This window comes from Amblyraja radiata, chromosome 22 (genome assembly GCF_010909765.2).
Source record: "Amblyraja radiata isolate CabotCenter1 chromosome 22, sAmbRad1.1.pri, whole genome shotgun sequence".
Classification (NCBI taxonomy): Eukaryota; Metazoa; Chordata; class Chondrichthyes; order Rajiformes; family Rajidae; genus Amblyraja; species Amblyraja radiata.
The window spans coordinates 23,567,721-23,587,215 of NC_045977.1; the positions used below are offsets into that span (position 1 = coordinate 23,567,721).

General features: G+C 47.1%; 2 protein-coding genes across 8 annotated transcripts in view; one reads left to right on the top strand and one right to left on the bottom strand.

Moving 5' to 3' along the window:
- The window catches only part of rab11fip3 (RAB11 family interacting protein 3), a 79,225-nt gene extending 76,666 nt beyond the window's left edge, over positions 1-2,559 (top strand). For all 3 annotated transcript variants that reach the window (XM_033040698.1, XM_033040699.1, XM_033040697.1), the window contains one exon: positions 15-2,559. In XM_033040698.1, coding sequence (XP_032896589.1) covers positions 15-149 — 135 coding nt within the window. In that variant the 3' untranslated portion in view covers positions 150-2,559. The remainder of the gene's footprint in view (positions 1-14) is intronic.
- A 1,166-nt stretch (positions 2,560-3,725) lies between these two features.
- cluap1 (clusterin associated protein 1) lies at positions 3,726-16,769 on the bottom strand. Of its 5 annotated transcripts, none has more exons than XM_033040701.1 (13): positions 16,570-16,769; positions 15,289-15,400; positions 14,364-14,448; positions 13,825-14,004; positions 13,194-13,289; positions 12,370-12,453; positions 11,405-11,538; positions 9,555-9,696; positions 7,464-7,536; positions 5,891-6,001; positions 5,483-5,538; positions 5,128-5,181; positions 3,726-4,164 (listed from the first exon to the last, which is right to left on the bottom strand). In XM_033040701.1, exons 1-13 carry the CDS (start codon positions 16,589-16,591, stop codon positions 4,018-4,020), a joined length of 1,296 nt encoding a protein of 431 aa, XP_032896592.1. In that variant the 5' UTR covers positions 16,592-16,769; the 3' UTR covers positions 3,726-4,017. The 5 variants fall into 5 exon arrangements, with proteins under 5 accessions (XP_032896592.1, XP_032896591.1, XP_032896596.1 ...); XM_033040700.1 differs by having other exon boundaries at positions 5,891-6,005; positions 7,465-7,536; positions 16,570-16,752; XM_033040705.1 differs by lacking the exon at positions 5,128-5,181 and having other exon boundaries at positions 16,570-16,748.
- Between the last annotated feature and the right edge of the window lie 2,726 nt (positions 16,770-19,495).

Here is a 19,495-nt window from a genome sequence, read left to right on the forward strand (position 1 = left end):
CTGTTTTATCACAGCTTATGGATGCAATTCAGAAGCAGGAAGAGATAAACTACAGGCTACAGGACTACATTGACCGGATTGTTGTTGCAATCATGGAGACGAATCCTGCAATTTTAGAGATCAAACAAGCGGAGGAGGCCCATTCCTAGCCTCCCGGGACCAGTGTACAAACAGTAGCTCTTCTGTCACTTGTGTGTAAATGGTCAGGCAATTTGGCTGCAGAATTCTGTCCTAACTCTTGAACCACGGACCTGTGTAAACCCACACAGCATTCACTTCGTCTTCCTGTCCGTGTGCCAAGGTACGACAGGCAGTTGGTAATTTCTTGCAGGTTTCCTGTTTTCCGTTTCCAGTCGCCCTTGTGTGAGGATCGCAGAATGGTCATCATGTCTCCCCAGGACCAAAATACCCAGCAACAGTAAATCGTGTCACTAAAATGCAGTGAACCAAGTCAACACATTGATGATAATGGGGTGCGGGGCAGTGGGGAGCAGCCTGCATAAGGCCGGACTCAGAGTTCATGTCAGTGGGAACCTAAATAATGCTGCACCCACTCTGAGCTCTACTGCGGGGACTCCATTGTACAAGGAGCAGCTAGTCGGCTTCTCTGCAGGGTTGGCTGGGGATCCAGATTTATGTCCTCAAATCCAGCCTCCCTGCCTTCTTCCGGTCTATAATCCAACTCAATGGTCACACCTTGAACCTGGGATCTGACTCCAGCCTTTGTTTAGGGTCATGAATCTACTCATTGTCCCTCTAGGAATGTCTTCCTGCCCTCTTACCCCATGCTCGACAAGTTCTCTTTCAGTTGTGCAATGATGTTGCCTGGCATTTGCAAGAAGTCTGATCAACACTCTGCTGCAGGACTTGGCCGGTGTACTGGCCTGACTCGTGTCTTGTCAGGCTTGTGGTTATCTGCCTGCTGCAAGGACTGACTGTATTGAGCACACCCCAGGTCTGCCACAACAGGCCATTGATGTGAAGAGACTTGATGTCCTAATCCAGGGACTGCATCACAAACCACATTCCCTTGATCAGTGTGCACGAGTTCTGTACTAGTTGTGCAGTTTTCCCCACAAATCACTACACGCCAATTGCACTCCAATTGCACTCCAAGTACCAGTAGCACCAGAAACACTGACGGCTTTGTACAACATTTGACAATGACACTTATAACTGACACCAGGTGTGTACACACCTGATCGCTATTCTTGCCTCACCATTGTTGCACTGATCGTTGTTTGACATGGCTGTCCGGTGATGCTCGCTGACATAGTCCTTGTTTCTGTACACTCTCCTAGTTCACCCACTCATCGCACCTGAGGTCTGTGCAAATCAGCCCAGGTGCCCAGTGACACTACAATATTTATTGAGTATTTATTTACTCCATTTTTTCCTAAAATAAATCACCTGAGCACTTTTAACACCCAATAGCTGAGAGCATGCCTACTTGCTGGTAAAAATGAATGCAGGAGTTGAGATCTATATATTCAACAAGAGGTGGGAGAGCTGCAGTCAGTAGTTGCCACTGGTATTGTGTGTGTTTAATCCACAAGACTGCCCAGCTCGGTAATACCGACTCCTCTCCCTTTGCAGCATTGTGGTAAGCTGCTGTTCAGGCCCCTTCCTCATCTCAATCTTGGTGGTTGCCTAGAGGAAAATTGTTGAGAGATTGCAAAGAATGCCCATTCCTTGGCATGCCCAGATAACTGGTGCCTTGCATCCATGTGGATGAGGGAATGGATTGCAGATTGTGGCTCCCTCGTTCAGCAACAATGGCTGCTAGTGCTGGAGTATTGTCTTTCAGTCCAAGTTTTCTTTAACCTTGTGCAAAGATGTTCTGTTACATGGCGAGGCCTTGGGTGCTTCAGCTCTGAGTTCTCCCAGTACCTCTTGTATCTGATGCAAGGCATTGCTGTCTGCTTGTAAACTTTGCTGCATTGTCTCTTGTGTAAATCAATGTATATTTTGAATTTTCTATCCTTTACAGTAGAAAGTTATTTTTTATAGAATGAAGGCAGATTTGTACTGGAGTCTGATAACCAGTGCATTCAGTGGAATCACTTGAGAGCTTCTCAATTTTGTAAAGTCAATAGATTGTGTCTGTATATAGTAAGAAACTGAGAGGGAAGCAGGTTCAATGTTGATTTCTTTATGGAGAATGCATTAACTCGCACTTGCTACCATGAAGAAGATGATACTGTCACAATGTATAAAATGTCTTAAATGCAAATAGTCTTATCAATGTACTGTCCTGACAATTGAAAACCAATGTGAGATTTAGCTCAAACTGTTTTTAAAGAAAATTCTGATACTGGTTTGTGTACTGTTTCATCACCAGAGCTAATCTAAGCATCAATACTTGCTGTTTATACAGAAGCTGCCTGACGACCAGGGAATTAACATTGCATTGATCATCCATGGTAATTGTGATTGTACAGAAATACAAGGTTTGCACATCTGTATAGACTGGCTTTTTTGGTGCAGGGATATGGAATGAATGGTGATGTGGCTACTGTAAGCATCCAGACACTGACTAATTAAAATCGACAGCAATAACCACTGTCTCTGCAGTTATTTGTTGCCCATCCTATCAGAAGACCACAGGACATGCAGATGGGTCATACCGATCCATTGAGATTGCTGGAGGTTTGTAGCTGAAGAACCAGGCAATGCGTAGGTAAGGATTCTATTGTATACTAGACCAGGTGCGGACCCCTTGGGCTGGTCCCTCGACGCAATAATCCACCACTCACCCATAGCCCCCAACTGCACAGGAGCGGCTAACGGGTTCCTGTTGTGACGTCAGAGATCCCCGTTGTGACACGAGTGACTGCAACCATCCCCCAACTGCGCAGGCGCGGCCGGCAAGTGGGAGCGCGATGGCAACATTTTTAAAGTTGAAAATGGCAATAACGTAAAATATAAGATCATATGATAAATGTGAACGCATCTCACTTTCCCTTTTCAGTCCCCTATTCCCCCCCCCCCCCATTATCATCCTTCTCCCTGTCGCCCTCTGCTTCCTCCTCACGCCCTCCCTCCTCTCCTCCGTTACCTCACCATCCCTCTTCCTATCTCTATCTTCCTCCATTACCCCTCCCTCTTCTTTCCCTTCTCCTCCTCCCCTCCACCACTCCCTCCCTCACCTCTCCCCCCCTTTCCTTTATTGTTAGTCCCTCCCTCCATAATCCCTCTCCCCTCCCTATCCCACTCCTCTCCCTCTATCCCCCTGCTGCCCTCTCCTCACCTCCCCAATGAAAATCACAATTTTTTTTTAAATGGAATTCTCAATGAAAATAGTTTTGTTTTTTTTCCTTTAAAATAATCTAAACAAGCTGTTAGCTGTGAATGAAAAGGAAGAATTTGATTAAAACTTTTTTGAAAATCGTGATTCTTTTTAAATGTAAATGAGATTCGGGATCCCATTGTGATGTTGAACGCAACTGACGGGCAGGGCAAGTCTGAGAAGTGGTTTGAAAAGTGATTTTTGTAAGGTTTAAAATGTCAATAACTTGTAAAATATAACATCCATCTGAACGAAACTGGTTTCATTTACATCCCAAGACAATGGTGAGTAAGGTGGCCAAAAATGGTAGAGCTAATGTGTACTGTTTTGGTGGGATTTTGAAATACCACACACGCATACAAAGTTTTAGTAATATATAGATTACGCAGGAACTAGCATTCATGATGGGGCCAAGGTAGCTGGTATTCGAAGGAAATTGAGATATTTGAAATCTGTTTTAATATATTGTAACTTGTAACATTTTAGTTTGCATAGTGGATTTTAAAAAGAAAACTCCAAGAACCCCAGATCAATGTAATTGAGAATGTAACAGCACATCCAATTCCAGTGTAGTGATGTTTGTCTGCTTCAGCACCAACTTGTACCCTTGCCAGTTAGCTGTTCACTGCACAATACACTGGAATAAGAAGCTGGAGCAGGCCAGCAAGTCCATCACCAGAGCCTTTCACTTAGACTTTGTTCTGCATCAGTTGCTGCTCCATGTCCGACTAAAAGTCGTTGTCACTTTCATCGAGCAGCTCCTGCTTGTGTATTCGTGTGGCAGGCTGATCTGGCTGAATGTCGATGCTTTCATCATCATCAACAATTTCATATTCTTCCTCCTCATCGTCATCCTCACTGTTCTCTGATTCATCCTGCACAGGAAGGAAATTCAACAATGAATCAATAGCTGTCAATGATGCTTTTAATTAAAATACCTGCCTCACCTGCAGCTCCCTATCTGATTAGCACTGAAGGCTGGCAGCAGTGTTTCTGAAATAACCACATCAGGTTTCCTTGATAACACGAAACAGGCCCTTCAGCACACACAATGTTTGTGCCAAACATGATGCTAAGTTAAACTGATCTCAGTTACCTGAGCATGATCCATACCCTCTATTCCCTGCACTTTCATATGCCTATCTAAATGCCTTTTAAATGCCACTATTGTACCTGCCTCCACCCCCCCCCCTCGACACTGCATTCCAGGTGTCCACCACTGTTTTTAAACAACTTCCCCCCCCCCCCCCCCGAGCACCTTTATGCCCTTTAGTGTTGGACATTTCCATCCTTAGAGAAAGATTCTTATGGTCTACCCTATCTATGCCTCTTATAGGGTAGACCAATTTCTCCCTTGGACATTTATCCTCACTTTCCTAACTCTAAATTGGAACCATACAGCACAGAAACAACCCCTTTGGCCTAACCAAGTTACATTGTGCCAAGGTTTTGTCATGGGAGCAATGTGTAGGTGGTGATTGAGAAACACAACTGGGGCCAAGATGCTGGAATCTTGAGTAAACAAAGTGCTGAAGGAACTTGTCGGGTCAGTGTCGGGAAGGAAATGGAAAGACAATATTTTAGCTCAACTCTTTGGACTGATAATCAATAAGGTCCTGACTCAAAATATTGTCTGTCCATCAGTCTGATGAATCCTGACCTGCTGAGATACAAGTACCACAGATGTGGATTCTGCCCCTGCTGGCTCCAATATCCAGCATAGGCAGCAAACAATAAAGCTCAATGCACAAAAGGGACAGTGGTTCACAAAGCATTGCACTAAATGCACATAGCTACACTACATTGAGTCACAGCAGCAGAGAGATGTCTGAACTGACCTTGCTGGGGTTGGCGTTCTCGGCCTCCTTTGACCAAGTAGACAGTGTTTGCAGCTTCATGGGAGCAAGAATGGAAAGCAACAAAAAAAGATTTAACTCAAACTCACCCAAATGCAGCAAGGCTGGACTGATTTTACTAATCAGTATGAACTGAGTTTGGAATACAAATGAACCAGGCACCAATGGTGAGCAGTTTGAGATGATTACAGAAAGGGAAGTAAGAGATGGGCATTGTGGTGGGAAATGGACTGAGGAAGCCATGGTTAAGGATTGGAAGGACAAGAGCCCACTGGTGCAACAAACGCTGGTATCTCTGAGCCGCGAGTGTGAGATCGCAAGCGGTTTGGTCTCTTACCTCATCCTCTGTGTCCCCTCCGTGCATCGTCCCAACCACGCGACCACCAACTCTCCCTGTCAACAGTGAGCGATTGATTAAAGCTGGATGCCCAAACATAAAACAGTGACAGACAGGCTACACACATGAGTTGCAGGCTCACAGCCCAAACTCAAACTGTCAGTAAAAGCAGAAACTGATGTAATATTATACAGAAAAATGAAAAAGCAACAGCGAGACGTGTAATCAGCCTCCATTGAGTATTGCTGAAATGAAGCTGATAAATTCACAAAGCAGCAGTGACGAATTCAACCATTAACTGCAGGAGATGAGTGCAGAGTTTTTGTATCCTGGCTATTCTCATTTACAGGACAGATCCATTGGTCTTGAAACCCCTTCACGTTAACCTCACCTCAGGCAGACACGTACCGTGAATTGGCAGCTCCCTAGTGAGGCGTGGCTTTAGTGGGCGCCTGTCCTCCACGTCACTGTCGGAGCCCTCGTCCTCCTGCATCTCCATGTCAGAATCATCTTCTTTGCCTGCGGGTCGGAAAGGTTGGTCTGTAATTGTCACGTGCACTCTGCCACAGTGCAAACCTTTTGTTTATGTGCTAGCCAATTAAATCACATCATACCATACATAAGTGCAATCGAGCCACACACAACAGGTAGTGCAAAGAGAAAAATATCAAAGTGCTGAATATAATGTTACAGCGTTAGTTGCAGAGCAATGGCCAATTAACAAATCCCCACTGATATAGTACCTTTAATGCCGTGAAACATTCCAAAATGCTCCGATGGTGACATTTGGGCAAGAATTCCAGAAGTTGCTGGCAGGCGGTCACATGCATCACTGTCAGTGCATATCAAATGGGGGGGAGGCAAAAGGCACAGAATTGCAGGAATTTAAATTTCTCACTTTTTCAAGGTTGGAGATGATGTAGAAAGGACACAGTCATTGGAATAAGTTAGTTATCTCAAACTGACATGTTGTTTAACCACAAATCTAAGTAGGTCAGTTTGAACAGGGGTGATATGTGAATGGGAATGGGTACAAGTCAAGGCCCAGACGGCAGGATTTTGGATAACCTCCAGCTTATCAGGGCTGACTGAGGGGGGCAGGTGGTCAAGGAGCAGATTCAAGGATTGTGAAAGGTGGGAATAGATCATCCTGGTAATGGCACCGATTGTCAGCCCCTGTTCAGCTTTCCAACAATCTGATTCGGTTTCAGACATGTCAGGACACAGGATGGAGTCAGAACATTCAAGAGGTCGCTGGCTTGTGTTTTAAAGTGAAGGATGTGATTGATGGTTGTGGGAGATGGCAGAACAATTTCAGTGCCTTTTCACTTGTCCTAGGGAGTGACGTTTGGTTTGTCGGGCTGAATGAAGGAAAGACACTTTGTGGTGAACCGAGAGTACGTTTACCAGAGTTCAGTAGATGCAAGTCACCTTGGTGAGCTGACAGGGGAACCAAGATTCAAACATGGAGGTCTGGACTCAAGAGGTGAAGACATAAGAAGGGGTAGATGGAGGCAGACGATGGGACACCGACAGAAGGTTCCAAGGGGAGGCAGAGCAGGACCTGGAAGCTGCTTTTATAGTACAGGCTGGATCTAGGGAACACCAAATCCTATGAATCACAATGTGATCTTCTGAATCCACTATCTCAGTCAGTGTGTTTCCAGAATAGACGACTGGCGCTCAGTGCCATCAGGTATGGCTCTGTGGTGCCAACACCATGAGATACATTCGCCTGGTGCCTGGGGGCAAGAACACCCCAAGGGCGGCATCCGTCTGGCTGTCAAGTGAAGCAAATCAGCAGCTGCTTGGCTCACCCACAGCTCGTGTTCGCAAGGTCAAGCTATAACATTCCACAGCAAGGGCAGAGTTGCTGTGGCCACAGATACCTGGGCCAGACTGATCAGTGAGTTGCTCACGTGCCTGCATTGTGGATTATACAGCAATCTATGAACAACAGAAAAGTAGCTTCTCTCTTTACCAGAGCTTTTCATCAGCCGCTTCTCCTCCTCCTTCAGTTTATTCTGCATCAGCCGCAACGTGTTTTCAGTTTCCTGAGGATCAGACGGATGCCAGTTTACAAGTTGCATGAGAACGAGGCACGGTTAAAGCATTTTGCAAACGAGTTTCTGTATTACTCTGCCGAATATTAACCACAGGTACAAGAGGCAGCTCAATGGTCAGTGACAGGCAGAGCGGAAAAGCGGCAAGGCTGGACTGCGTATCTCCCGCACAGCTGAACTTTCCTTCAGCTCGTGATCTCAGATGGATGGGGACAGGAATTAACCCTTTGTGGGGAAATAATCATAGGGTTTACAGCAGCCTGGCTCTTGCATCCATGTTCCTAGTTCTAGGTTTATTATTGTCACATGTACCAAGGTACAGTGGAAAGCTTTGTTCTGCATGCAATCCAAACAGATCAGATATACAGTTCCCTCCATAATGTTTGGGACAAAGACCCATCATTTATTTATTTGCCTCTGTACTCCACAAATTTGAGATTTGTAATAGAAAGTCACATGTGGTTAAAGTGCAGATTGTTGGATTTTAATAAAGGCCATTTTTATACATTTTGGTTTCACCACATAGAAATTGCAGCTGTGTTTATACATCGTCCCCCCATTTCAGGGTGCCATAATGTTTGGGACACATGGTTTCATAGGTGTTTGTAATTGCTCAGGTGTATTTAATTGCCTCCTTAATGCAGGTATAAGAGAACTCTCTGCACCTAGTCTTTCCTCCAGCCAATGAGTTTTGAGGCATTTGTTTGAACTTGAGCAGATAGGATGTATCTATACACTTCAGAATTCATTATGCTACTACCATCAACAGTTGTGTCATCAATGACGATAAGTGAGCCAGTACCTTCAGCAGCCAGACATGCCCAGGCCATAACACCCCCACCACCGTGTTTCACAGATGAGGTGGTATGCTTTGGATCTTGGGCAGTTCCTTTGCTCCTCCATAGTTTGCTCTTGCCCTCACTCTGACATAAGTTAATCTTCATCTCATCTGTACACAAGACCTTTTTCCAGAACTGTGGTTGCTCTTTTAAGTCTTGGTGAACTGTAAACTGGCCATCCTCTTTTTGCAGCTAATCAGTGGTTTACATCTTGCAGTGTAGCCTCTGTAATTCTGTTCATGAAGTCTTCTGCAGACAATGGTCATTGACAAATCAACACCCGACTCCTGAAGAGTGTTTCTGATCTGTCGGACAGATGTTTGGGGATTTTTCTTTATAAAAGAGAGAATTCTTCTGTCATCAGCAGTGGGGGTCTTCCTTGGCCTGCCAGTCCCTTTGCAATTAGTAAGCTCACCAGTGCTCTTTCTTCTTAATGATGTTCTAAATGTTGATTTTGTTAAGCCTAAGGTTTGGCTGATGTCTCTGACAGTTTTCTTGTTTCTCAGTCTCATCATGGCTTCTTTGACTAATTGACACAACTTTGGTCCTCATGTCGATAAACAGCAATAAAAGTTTCCAAAGGTGAGGGAAAGATTGGAAGAAAGACAATGTGCTGAGAGCTCTCTTATACCTGCATTAAGGGGGCATTTAAACACACCTGAGCAATTACAAACACCTGTGAAGCCATGTGTCCCAAACATTATGGTGCCCTGAAATGGGGGAACTATGTATAAACACGGTTGTAATTTCTACATGGTGAAACCAAAATGTATAAAATACCCTTTAATAAAATATGACAATGTGCACTTTAACCACGTGATTTAAAAAAAAATACAAATCTCAAATTGTGGAGTACAGAGGCATATAAATAAATTATGGGTCTATGTCCCAAAAATTATGGAAGGCACTGTACCCATCATAAACACAAGTCAAACTGAAGAACAACTGATAGAGCAAAGGGGAAACTATAAAGTGTAGAAAATAGTTTTTTGCATTGTAGCGCATCAGTTTCAGTGACAAAGTCCAATGTCCGCAGAGGTGAATGGGGCAGTACCCTAGCTTATGGAAGGACCATTTTGAACCCTGATACGAGAGGGGAAGAAGCTGTTCCTATAAGGACGTGTGTGTTTTCTGTAACTTCTGCCGGACGGGAGTAAGGTCAACACCTACCTCAAACCTCTCCTGCTCCATCCTGTGCAGGTCCTCGAGCTGCTGCTCCAGGTAGCACAGGTTCCGGAATTTCTCCACATAGCTCTCGTACTGTTTCTGTAGATCCTCCTCGATCTTCTCATACTCGTCCATGAAAGCCGGCCTGAGATACAACAGAGTGCTTCCTGTTCAAATGTAGACATCTGCCACCTCCAACCACCCCACTTCCCCTTCGCTAACTGGCACTCAGCTTTCCCACCTCACCTGGTTAATGAGAGATGAGTGTAGACGGCACGATTTGTAAGTTTGCAGATGACACCAAAATTAATGATGCAATGGACAGTGAGGAATGTTGTCTAAGCATACAACAGGACCTAGATTAACTGGGAACGTGGGCAAAGGAACAGCAGATGGAATTTAACTCGCACAAGTGGGAAAAGATGCATTTTGGGAAGTTAAACCAGAGCAGGCCACACACAGAAAATAGCACGGCCCTGGTAGTGGTGTTAAACAAAGGCATCTAGGAGTAGAAGTGCATAGCTCCTTGAAAGTGGCAATATGGGTAGACTGGGTGGTGAGGAGGGTGTGCAACGTTTGCCTTTGTCAGCTGAGCCACTGAATGTACGAGTTAGACATCACGTTACTGTTATACAAAACGCTGTTTTAGCTGCCCTCGGTGTTGTGTGCAGTTCTGATCCCCACACTGCATGAAGGGCATTATCGAGAGAGGATGCAGAAAGATTCACACAGATGTCGCCTGGAGTTATAAGGAGAGACAAGAACGTCTGGATCTGTTTTCCATGGAGTAAAGGCTGAAAGGTGACCTGTAGAGGTAAATATTATGCGAGGCATTGATAGGATCAAGAGCCAGTCATCTCCCATGGTAGGGGTATCTAAAACCAGAGGGCATGGGTTTAAGAGGAGGCTTAAAAGGGATCTGAGGGCTAAATGTCTTACACGAAGTATGGTTAGTATATGAAATGAGCTGCCAGAAGAGGTGGAAGCAGGAATAGGGACAACATTTAAGAAGCATCTGGACAGGTACTTGAATGAGCAGGGCTTTGAGAGATGGAATTCAAGCAGGCAAATGGGATTAGTATAGACAAGCATGATGGTCAGCATAGACATGGTGGGCCGAAGGGCCTATTTTTATGCTGTACAACTATGATGCTTTTCAGATCCATTTTTATTACATTTTACTTGTTTGGACTTGCCCAGTGAACGGCAGAAAATAGTCAAAATGAACAACTTTGTCAAGTGAAGCAAAGATTTACGGTCACTGGAGAATCTGAACAGTAACATTCCATGCAAACAAAGCCTGATTAATTAATTCTTAAACCAGCCAAATTATTGAATCAGAATATTTATGACTGAAATCTCAGCCTGTGTGATTCCTGTAGTAACTTGCACAAGGTGTGATTTAAGGGGTGTTTTACCAACACTGGAGTGGTCAGTGAAAGCCTGGATATCACATTGAAATTGTACGTTAGGGACCATCAAAATTGAACAAATCACTTCTAATCCAAATGTCCCAGTCTCAATCTACTGAGAAACAGCAGCTGGAATGGCTGGGTGGGCTGGTTTTGGGGCGAGTAAATTATTTATGATTTCAGTTTGCGTCTCCCACAGCTCGGTTAGCCGCCCACCCTCCTACCCTCCCCCTGCTCTTTGCTCCCTGACAGTCTGGAAAACTCTCAGCTGAGCTTTGATGTGATGCAGGGACTCTCTCACCCTCTACTGCCCAGGGGCTGATTCATGCAGCCGCCCCACAGACCATGCTCCTGCCTGCTATTGCCGTCACATGTTGCTCACGAGCACAGGGGCAGCGTGGCAACAGTGCAACAGCAGCGCAGACTGGGTTGCCAGCTGACCTGACACTCTGCAGGGTCTGCAGCCGCTTCTTGCTGCGTTCCAGCTCCAGCTTCTTCTTCTCAATCTTGGCCTCCAGGTTGGCTTCATCAGAAGCCACGTTGTTCAACATGTCCTTGGTCTTCTGCACTTGCTCCTGAAACACAAGCAGCAACACCACACTGTGCCCCTCTCCTTCTCCACCCAGTAATACCCATGCTTGACATGATTGTAACTATGGGTGGCATATCAGACTTGACTGGACAGCATGTAAAACAAAGCTTCTCACTGCACCTTGGTACACGTGACAATAATAAACCTAAACCTAATTTGATTGGGGGGTGGGGCAGGAAGCAGGGAGACAAGGCATTGCCCCAGGCACTGCTTGCTGACTCAGCTCCTCCCAGACGGAGGATGAACAGTGAGCTACCCCCAGCTTAGGAATGGCAAATACAGAGAGAACAGAATAAATGCTGACAGGAGCTCCCTGCCGCCTGGGCTCTGCCCAGATACACCCACCACGCCTGGATTCCGGACACGAGGAAAAACAAAGAGCAAGTGAAATGGAAGTTAACTCTCTGAACACTCCTGCCCCTGCTCAACGGTCATTTCTTCTCCCCACTCCCATCCGGTAGAAGGTACAGTAGCTTGATAGTGTGCACCACCAGACTCGGGAACAGCATCTTCTCCTCTGTTATCAGGTGTCTGAACGGTCCTTCCATAAGCTAGGGTATTGTCTGATTCACCTCTACCCCATTGTGGACATCGGACTTTGTCTCTGTAACTAAGGGGCTACAATAATGAGAACTATACTCTGCATTCCATATCTTCCCCTTTGCCCTATCTATTGTACTTGAATTAGACTTGATTGTATTTATGTATAGTATAGCTGATCTTTGGATAGCTTGTAAAACAAAGCTTTTCACTGTACCTCGGTACACGTGACAATAATAAAGCTGAACCTATGTGAAGAGCTGTGGGTACTCACAAGAACCTCCTTAATTCCTGCTCTGAGCGCCTTCTCCGTCTCATTGATCTCCAAGGGTCGTGCAATTGCTGCTGTTCTCATCTCCTGCAAAACAGGGAATGTGACGTGTCAGAGACGAAAGAGCCAAACACTGGAAGAAATTGGCAGCATCTGTGGAAGGAGAAACATCGCCGACTGCGGACAAGCATAGTCCTGTAAAAGTCACACGAATTTAACCCATCCAGCAAGCCGGTACAACTGGACATTACTGCAAGAGGATTGGAGTTTAGAAATAGGGAAGTCTAGTTGCAGTTGTACAGGGTGTGGGTGAAGCCTCACCTGCAGAACTGTAGAGTTTCAGCCCACGTATTTAGTAACACGATATCCCAGGGTTGCGGGCGTCCAGGAGAGGGATCGCTGGGCTAACTGCTGGGATGAGGATTTGCCTGTTACAAGCAGCTAAAGAATCCGGCTTTGCATTTGTTGAAGCTTAGAAGAATGAGGGATGGTATTCTTCGCACAAGACACCTGAAGATCAAAAAGGATGTGGAAAATTCTTCTCACGCAAGGCGGTGAATCTTCCCAGTCTTCCAATCCGGGCAACACCTTGCTGAATCTCCTCTGCACTCTCTCCAATGCAATTATCTCCTTATTGCCAAATGCATCACTGAAACCCACGGGATTAACTTCCATTTACCAACTTCTACCCAATTTGTCATCTCATCCACATCCTTAGACAACCTTCCTCCCCATTCACATCACCACCAATTTGTTGAGTCATTTGCAAATCGTGCAACATCTATTGTTGTTTTTACTTAATAGATAATTAGGTTCTGAAAACTCACCCTTAGATCCACTTCCTTTCCCAGTAAATCAAACACGGTTGCTCCTTTGGAGGTTATCTCCGAGGCTAGTTGTCTTGCAGTTTTCAGATCTGAAATCTGTGACCAGTAAGAAAATAGTAATGCTGTAAGTCAGCGTTTGTGAAACATTATTACAGTGAAAGCATGGTGACAAAAACAGTAGGGAAATCCCTCATCTGGGGTGCTGGAAACATATACACTTATGTTTTACATAAACATTTTACAGAATCCTCCAGGTTTGCCCCAGACTGAATTATGCTGCCCCTAATCTGAGATTAAAACCTCACATCTACATGGCCAGGTGAGTGGGAAACCATTCGGTTACTGTGCAGTAAAGTCAATGTGTTAAATAAACCTTCAGTTTAAACGCAGCGCAAGATCGGAAAATTAACGAACTGAGAAGGGGAGCTGAAAGCACCAAACACCAGTGGCTGTAGACTGCTGGTTCCAAGGAAACCTCTTGCAGAGTACACTTCAGGCGAATTTACCCCCCCCCCCAGCTTCTCTTGTTTACCATTAGTCATTAAACAATAGCCACTCCCGCGCTGTGGGCCACAGTGAACGAGTGACTCTTACACCCCACAGCCACATGGAGTCATTCCCCGCAGCTCACCTTTGACCCCAAGTCAAACTTGAACTTGGAACCCTCTTCCTCGACATCATTGTTTGTGTCCATTCGCTTTGTCTTCATGGCGTTGTACAGGACAGTGGTGACCTTCAACAGCTCCTTCACTGCATACCCATCGGCTTGGTACAGCTTCTTGGTGTTGAGTTTAATGTGAGCTTTGGTGGCCTGCAATGCAATAAGGCAAATACCATCACAAACCGTCTCCTCCTTACCCAGCAACTGCGCCGCGCTGCATGCCGCACACCCTGGCCTGGGTTTGATCCCGGGGTGTGATGCCAAGGCTTGAGCAGACTCAATTGGTCAAATTGCCTAATTCTTCTCCTATGTCTTACGGACTAGACTTTGTGCCTTCCCCCATAATGGGAACCATTGTGGGGGGATGTTTTTATGTTAAAGCTATTTATTATTGTTATGTTTGTATTCTTTTTTATGTGCTGCATTGGCAAAAAGAATTTCACTACATCTAGGTGTATGTGACAATAAATCAACCTTTGACCTTTGATCTCCCGTGTCTCGATGCTTACCATGAACTGAGCAACAGCTTTGGTGAAGAAGACCCGGTCTTGCTCGGTGTCCACATCCGTGGGGATATCTGTCTGAGGCTCGTACCTGGCGACAAAACCCAGGCACCATCAGTTACCGCTCCATGCACATCACCTCCCTCACCTCTGGCTGCACCCAGCAGCAATCTCACTGGGAACACCAGCAACTGCAGACGCTGCAGTCTGGAGCAAAACACAGTGCCGCAAGAATCCAGCAGGACAGGCTGCATTTGTGGAGGGAAAGGACAGGCGCCATTTCGGATCGGGACCCTTCTTCAGGTGAGCTCCTCCAGCTACTCTCTTTCTTTTGTTGAAGGGGCTCAGTTTCACAATAAATAGGGCACGCATAGAGAAATTTTGTTGCCAACCAGTTGTACACCTGAGGAATTTGCTTATTATTATTGTCGTCACGTGTATAAAGATACGATGAAAATCTTTATGTGCTATCCAGTCAAATCATACTGTACACGAGTACAAGAGGTAGTGCAAAGAAAAAAAAGACAACCAGAGGGCAGAATATAGTGTTGCAGAATATAGTCTTACAGCTACAGAGAAAGTGTGGGTAAAAGAAAGTGTAAGTGCACAATGAGGTATGCGGGAAGATTGGGACTACAACCTCGCTTATGAGAGAATCATTCTGTAGCCTGATAATTGTGGGGAAGGAGCTGTTTCTAAATCTGGCGTTTTTATATCTTTCGCCCAACGGGAGGTGGAGGAATGACCGGGGTGTGAATGGTCATTGATGACGTTGGCTGAGTGATGGTGATGGAGTCCGATGGTGGGGAGGCTGGTCTGTGCGATGGACTGGCCACAGTGCTAGCTCTTGGAAACTGCAAGGCCTACTCCAGCTTTATGTAAGTCACCCTAACTATGATTTATAACCTGATACATCTGTTAGGTCACAAACCTTTTCACAAGCCAAATGAGAATTTCAGCAACCAGAGGAAAGTTTGGAGTCCGGAAGTTTTCCATGGAGATGAGACGAGGATATCCCAGAGCCCTCATCGTTTCGGTAAAGTCTGTAGGGAACAAATGATAGCAGATAATCAGTATTAATGCAACAGACAATGTCAATGGACAGCCGGGGATCCAGACTACAGAGTGTAGTCCGCCCCGAGGCAGATGTCATACGAAGATACACCAATACCCCGACTCCCCTGGCAGAACTAGTTCTTAACTCAAACACTAACTTCACGCTGCCTCGGCAAGGTCACCAGCATAATCAAGTCTCATTCCCTATTCTCCTCTCTCCCATCAGGCAAGAGGTGCAGAAGTCCAAAAACGCATACCTCCAGATTCAGAGACAGTTTCTTCCCACTGTTATCAGGCAACTGAGCCGTCCTTTCACTAACTAACGAGAGGTCCTGATCTCCAATCTACCTCATTGGAGACCCTCGGACCATCTTTAATCGAACTTTACCTTGCACTAAATGCTATTCCCTTTATCCTGTGTTTGTCCACTGAGGACGGCTATGATTGTAATAGTGTATAGTCGTTTCGCTGACTGATTAGCACGCAACAAAGAGCTTTTCACTGTACCTCGGTACGCGTGACCATAAACTAAATTAAATGTGTCAGGTAGGTGGAATGAGCTGCCAGCGGGATAGTTGAGGCAGCTATAATCTAGAGTAGACCCACCTGCCTGCATTTGACCCCCTAAACCATTCCTATCAGTACATGTCCAAATGTCGTTTAAATGTTGTTATAGTTCCTGCCTCAACTACCTCCTCTGGCAGGTACAAATGCTGTCAAAATACTCGCGTTATCCCATCGACCGGGTGAGCTGTGCAGCCGACCCTCAGCCTAGGGAAAGAACACTCTTTTTCATTATATATTATCCATTTGCATTGTTTCCAGGCCTGGTGCATCGTCCCGTTATCGGAGCAAATGACAAAAACCTGACTTTGCACGTTCCGCACCTCCCTCCCCACCACTCACACAATCCACGGGAACCGGCAGCAGACATGCCGAGCCCCTGGGTACAAAAACAGGGCGGCCCGGCACCGCTCCCTGGCCTGACCACCCGGTTGCCGGGACAGAGCAGACCCGCGCTCCCGGCCGCCGCCCCTTGCCCAGCACCGGGAGCGACAGAGTCCAAGCGTCACCCGGGGGAGGTTCCCCGGCCGGGCCCGCGGTGTCCGAGCGGCGGCTCATTCCCCACAGCCTCTCCCCGGGCCCAGGCTCTTACTCCTCAGGTCTCTGAAGGACATGGCGCCGGTGACCGGGGTCCGCCGAGGCCGTCACCCCGCGCGGTGTTCCCGTCGCTCTAAGCGAACCGCAGGCTGCTTCTGCGCCCTCTACCCTTAGGCCCGGTTTCCATGGAGACCGGAAGGCGGCTTCCTTTGCGGGGCATTGTGGGCGAGCAGCAGCTCTCATGAATGAACCGATGACGTAACGACGGTTCAGTGACGTTTGCATCACGGGCCGCGGCGACGTTATACAGTGCAACTGGGCAGTCACGTGTGCGACGCCATGACGTCGTGTTGCAACGCTGCGATTACATGACACATGGAGCGCGCTGTGATTGGAGTGCACATGGTGACGCTTTGTGACGTCATGCACAGGCGTCGGTGACTTCAGGCTCCAGCTGTGGACCTCATGGATGCTCTCCCGGCTGAAGTCCACCTTGTCCTCCTTGCCCCACCGTCCAGCTGACTGCAGCTCGTCCATGGACCTCTTTCTCAAAGACTTGTTCGGCATGAGTGAAGCCAAGCCTCAGTACTGCCTGGCCTTCCCTCTCCACAGCCTCTGCTTCGCTGACGAGGAGGAGGCCCATGCCTGGCTCTACTTCTTCGGCTTCCTGGCTGTGCTGCCCCTGGCCTTATGGCTCCATCTGCTGCTGCGGAGACTGAATGGAGGGAAGGTATGGCTGGCAATGCCCTGCACCCACCTCACTGTGGCCCCTCACCAAAATGGCAGCATGTGCTCCCACATCCCTCCCATGTCGTCTTTTCCCCATCCCTTCCCCCTCCCATCACCACAACTGCAGCGTCTCAACCCACATCCCTACCATGTCATCCCACATTTCTACCCCCATTCCCCTCCCCACAATGGCAGCATGTTTTTCACCTGTCCAGTTCCACATTCCCTCCCATATCCTTTCCCCATCTCTCCTCACCACAACCACAGCATGTCCTCCCAATTTGTCAGTCCCACATCCCTTCACCCACCCTCATTCACCACAAAGGCAGCGTATCCTCCTAACTGCTGTCTCACATCCCTTCCCCCATCCCTGTGCCCTCCAAACAAGTTCAGGTGGATGCCACAAGCATCCCAGCAGGGTGGGTTCTCACCACTGGTCACGCAGTTTGGATCTCCAGCAACAAGCTTTCAAATCATGAGATGTGTGCACCTGGAGGTCAAAACTGAAGAGAAAACGATTCTGTGGATGAAAATCCCTCCCATTTCTCTCTGACAATAGACAATAGGTGCAGGAGTAGGCCATTCAGCCCTTCTAGCCAGCACCGCCATTCAATGCGATCATGGCTGATCATCCACAATCAGTACCCCGTTCCTGCCTTCTCCCCATATCCCTTGACTCCGTTATCTTCAAGAGCCCTATCTAGCTCTCTCTTGAAAGTTTCCAGAGTACCGGCTTCCACCGCCTTCTGAGGCAGAGAATTCCACAGGCCATCCAGCTGCTTCTCCAGTGCCCCAACACGGTCCTTCAGGAGCTGAACCTGGACACACTTACCACAGTTGTAGCAGCAGAGGCTCCATCTGTGTCCCTGGCCTCCCACATCCTGCAAGCATCACACGGAATCATCTTACCCGTCATGTGTTCACTGCGTCCCCTCCTCTCCAGCTTTTGGCATAGTCTCCTCTCCTCAGCCTCCTCGCCGAAGACTCTCGAGCCAAAGACTCACACTTCCCTCTCAAGGCCGCTCTCCCAGAGCAACCTTGTTTATGTTGGTTGATAAATTGGCTGATAATTCGCCAAGTTACGAATCAAATTCCTCAGTTTTAAACGTTTTTTCCCTCTGACCCCTTCTTTCCCACGGACCTTCAAGTCTCTTCTCTCTGCTTCTGCTTGCTGCTTCTCCGACCTCCACGTAAGGAGCTGGTGCCATAGATCAATAATTCATTGATCGTTTGCTGATCTTTGTGTTAAATTGACCACTGTGTTTGGCCACATAACAATAATTGCATGTTTGCTGATATCTCAAGTTCTCTGGAGTTCTCTGATGATGTAAAACATGATTCTAAACATTTTTTTCTTAAAAACCTCTCTCTGTTTTTCAGTTGAAAGCAAAACCCTCAAAGAGCTGTGAGTCTCCGGCAGGGACTCTAGTTGCCAGGTCCGAGAGCCCCGGGGTTCTGCAGACCCTACACATACTGACGGGAATACTGGAGCAGAGGAGGGACCTGGAGACCAAACTTAAAACCTTGCAGAATCTGAACAACTCTACGTATGAAGGAGTGGGCCACAGGCTGGAGCAAAAGGACAAAGACATCCCTTCCCAGTGAATGGTGCACCAAATTTTGGACTAGAAACGGATTACGTTAATGTTACAGAGATTTATAACTGTGGGATCTTATTACATTCCCACCGCCCATCTCCCCACCCAACAGCAGCCCCGTGTTATGGCCAGATGACCTATGCAAAAATGCACCTTGGTCTCTCTTCGTTCTGTCATGTGTGTGATTATATTTTCATTACGTTTTCACTATAGCCTCTGGTATGTGGTATATTTAATGTCCCTGCCCATTCCCAGCCTGTGCTCCACACCGGGCCTGCTGATCTCCGCTCCACAAGGTTTGGTATCTCTCGGGGGGGGATGGTGGTTAGATCCACCAAAGCCCAGCTCAGTGATGACGACCTCCTGACTCTGGGGGGGGGGGGGGGGGGGGGGGGGGTGGGGGGAGATGCTGTGGGCAGGGATACAGCCAAAGCTCACCCACCTGTCCAGAGGACGCTTTATACACGGTAAACATATTCAGCAACCCAGCTTCTGCGGTCCTGGCACGAGGGTGTGGAGGCCAGGTCACTGAGGCAGGTGAACATCCACCCACTGACCACTGGTTGAACACCACCAGCAATACCAGAGGGAGCACAGAGAGAGAGAGAGAGAGAGAGGGTCAGCACTCCGCTGTGTTCGATGGCAGGACACAGT

Coding starts and splice junctions, on each gene's coding strand:
- cluap1 (XM_033040700.1), bottom strand. CDS start 16,591: ATGTCCTTCAGAGACCTGAGGA. Junction 14,449..15,288: donor CTCATTTGGCTTGTGAAAAG/GTTTGTGACCTA, acceptor TTTTGTCGCCAG/GTACGAGCCTCAGACAGATA. Junction 4,165..5,127: donor AGAACGCCAACCCCAGCAAG/GTCAGTTCAGAC, acceptor CTTCCTGTGCAG/GATGAATCAGAGAACAGTGA.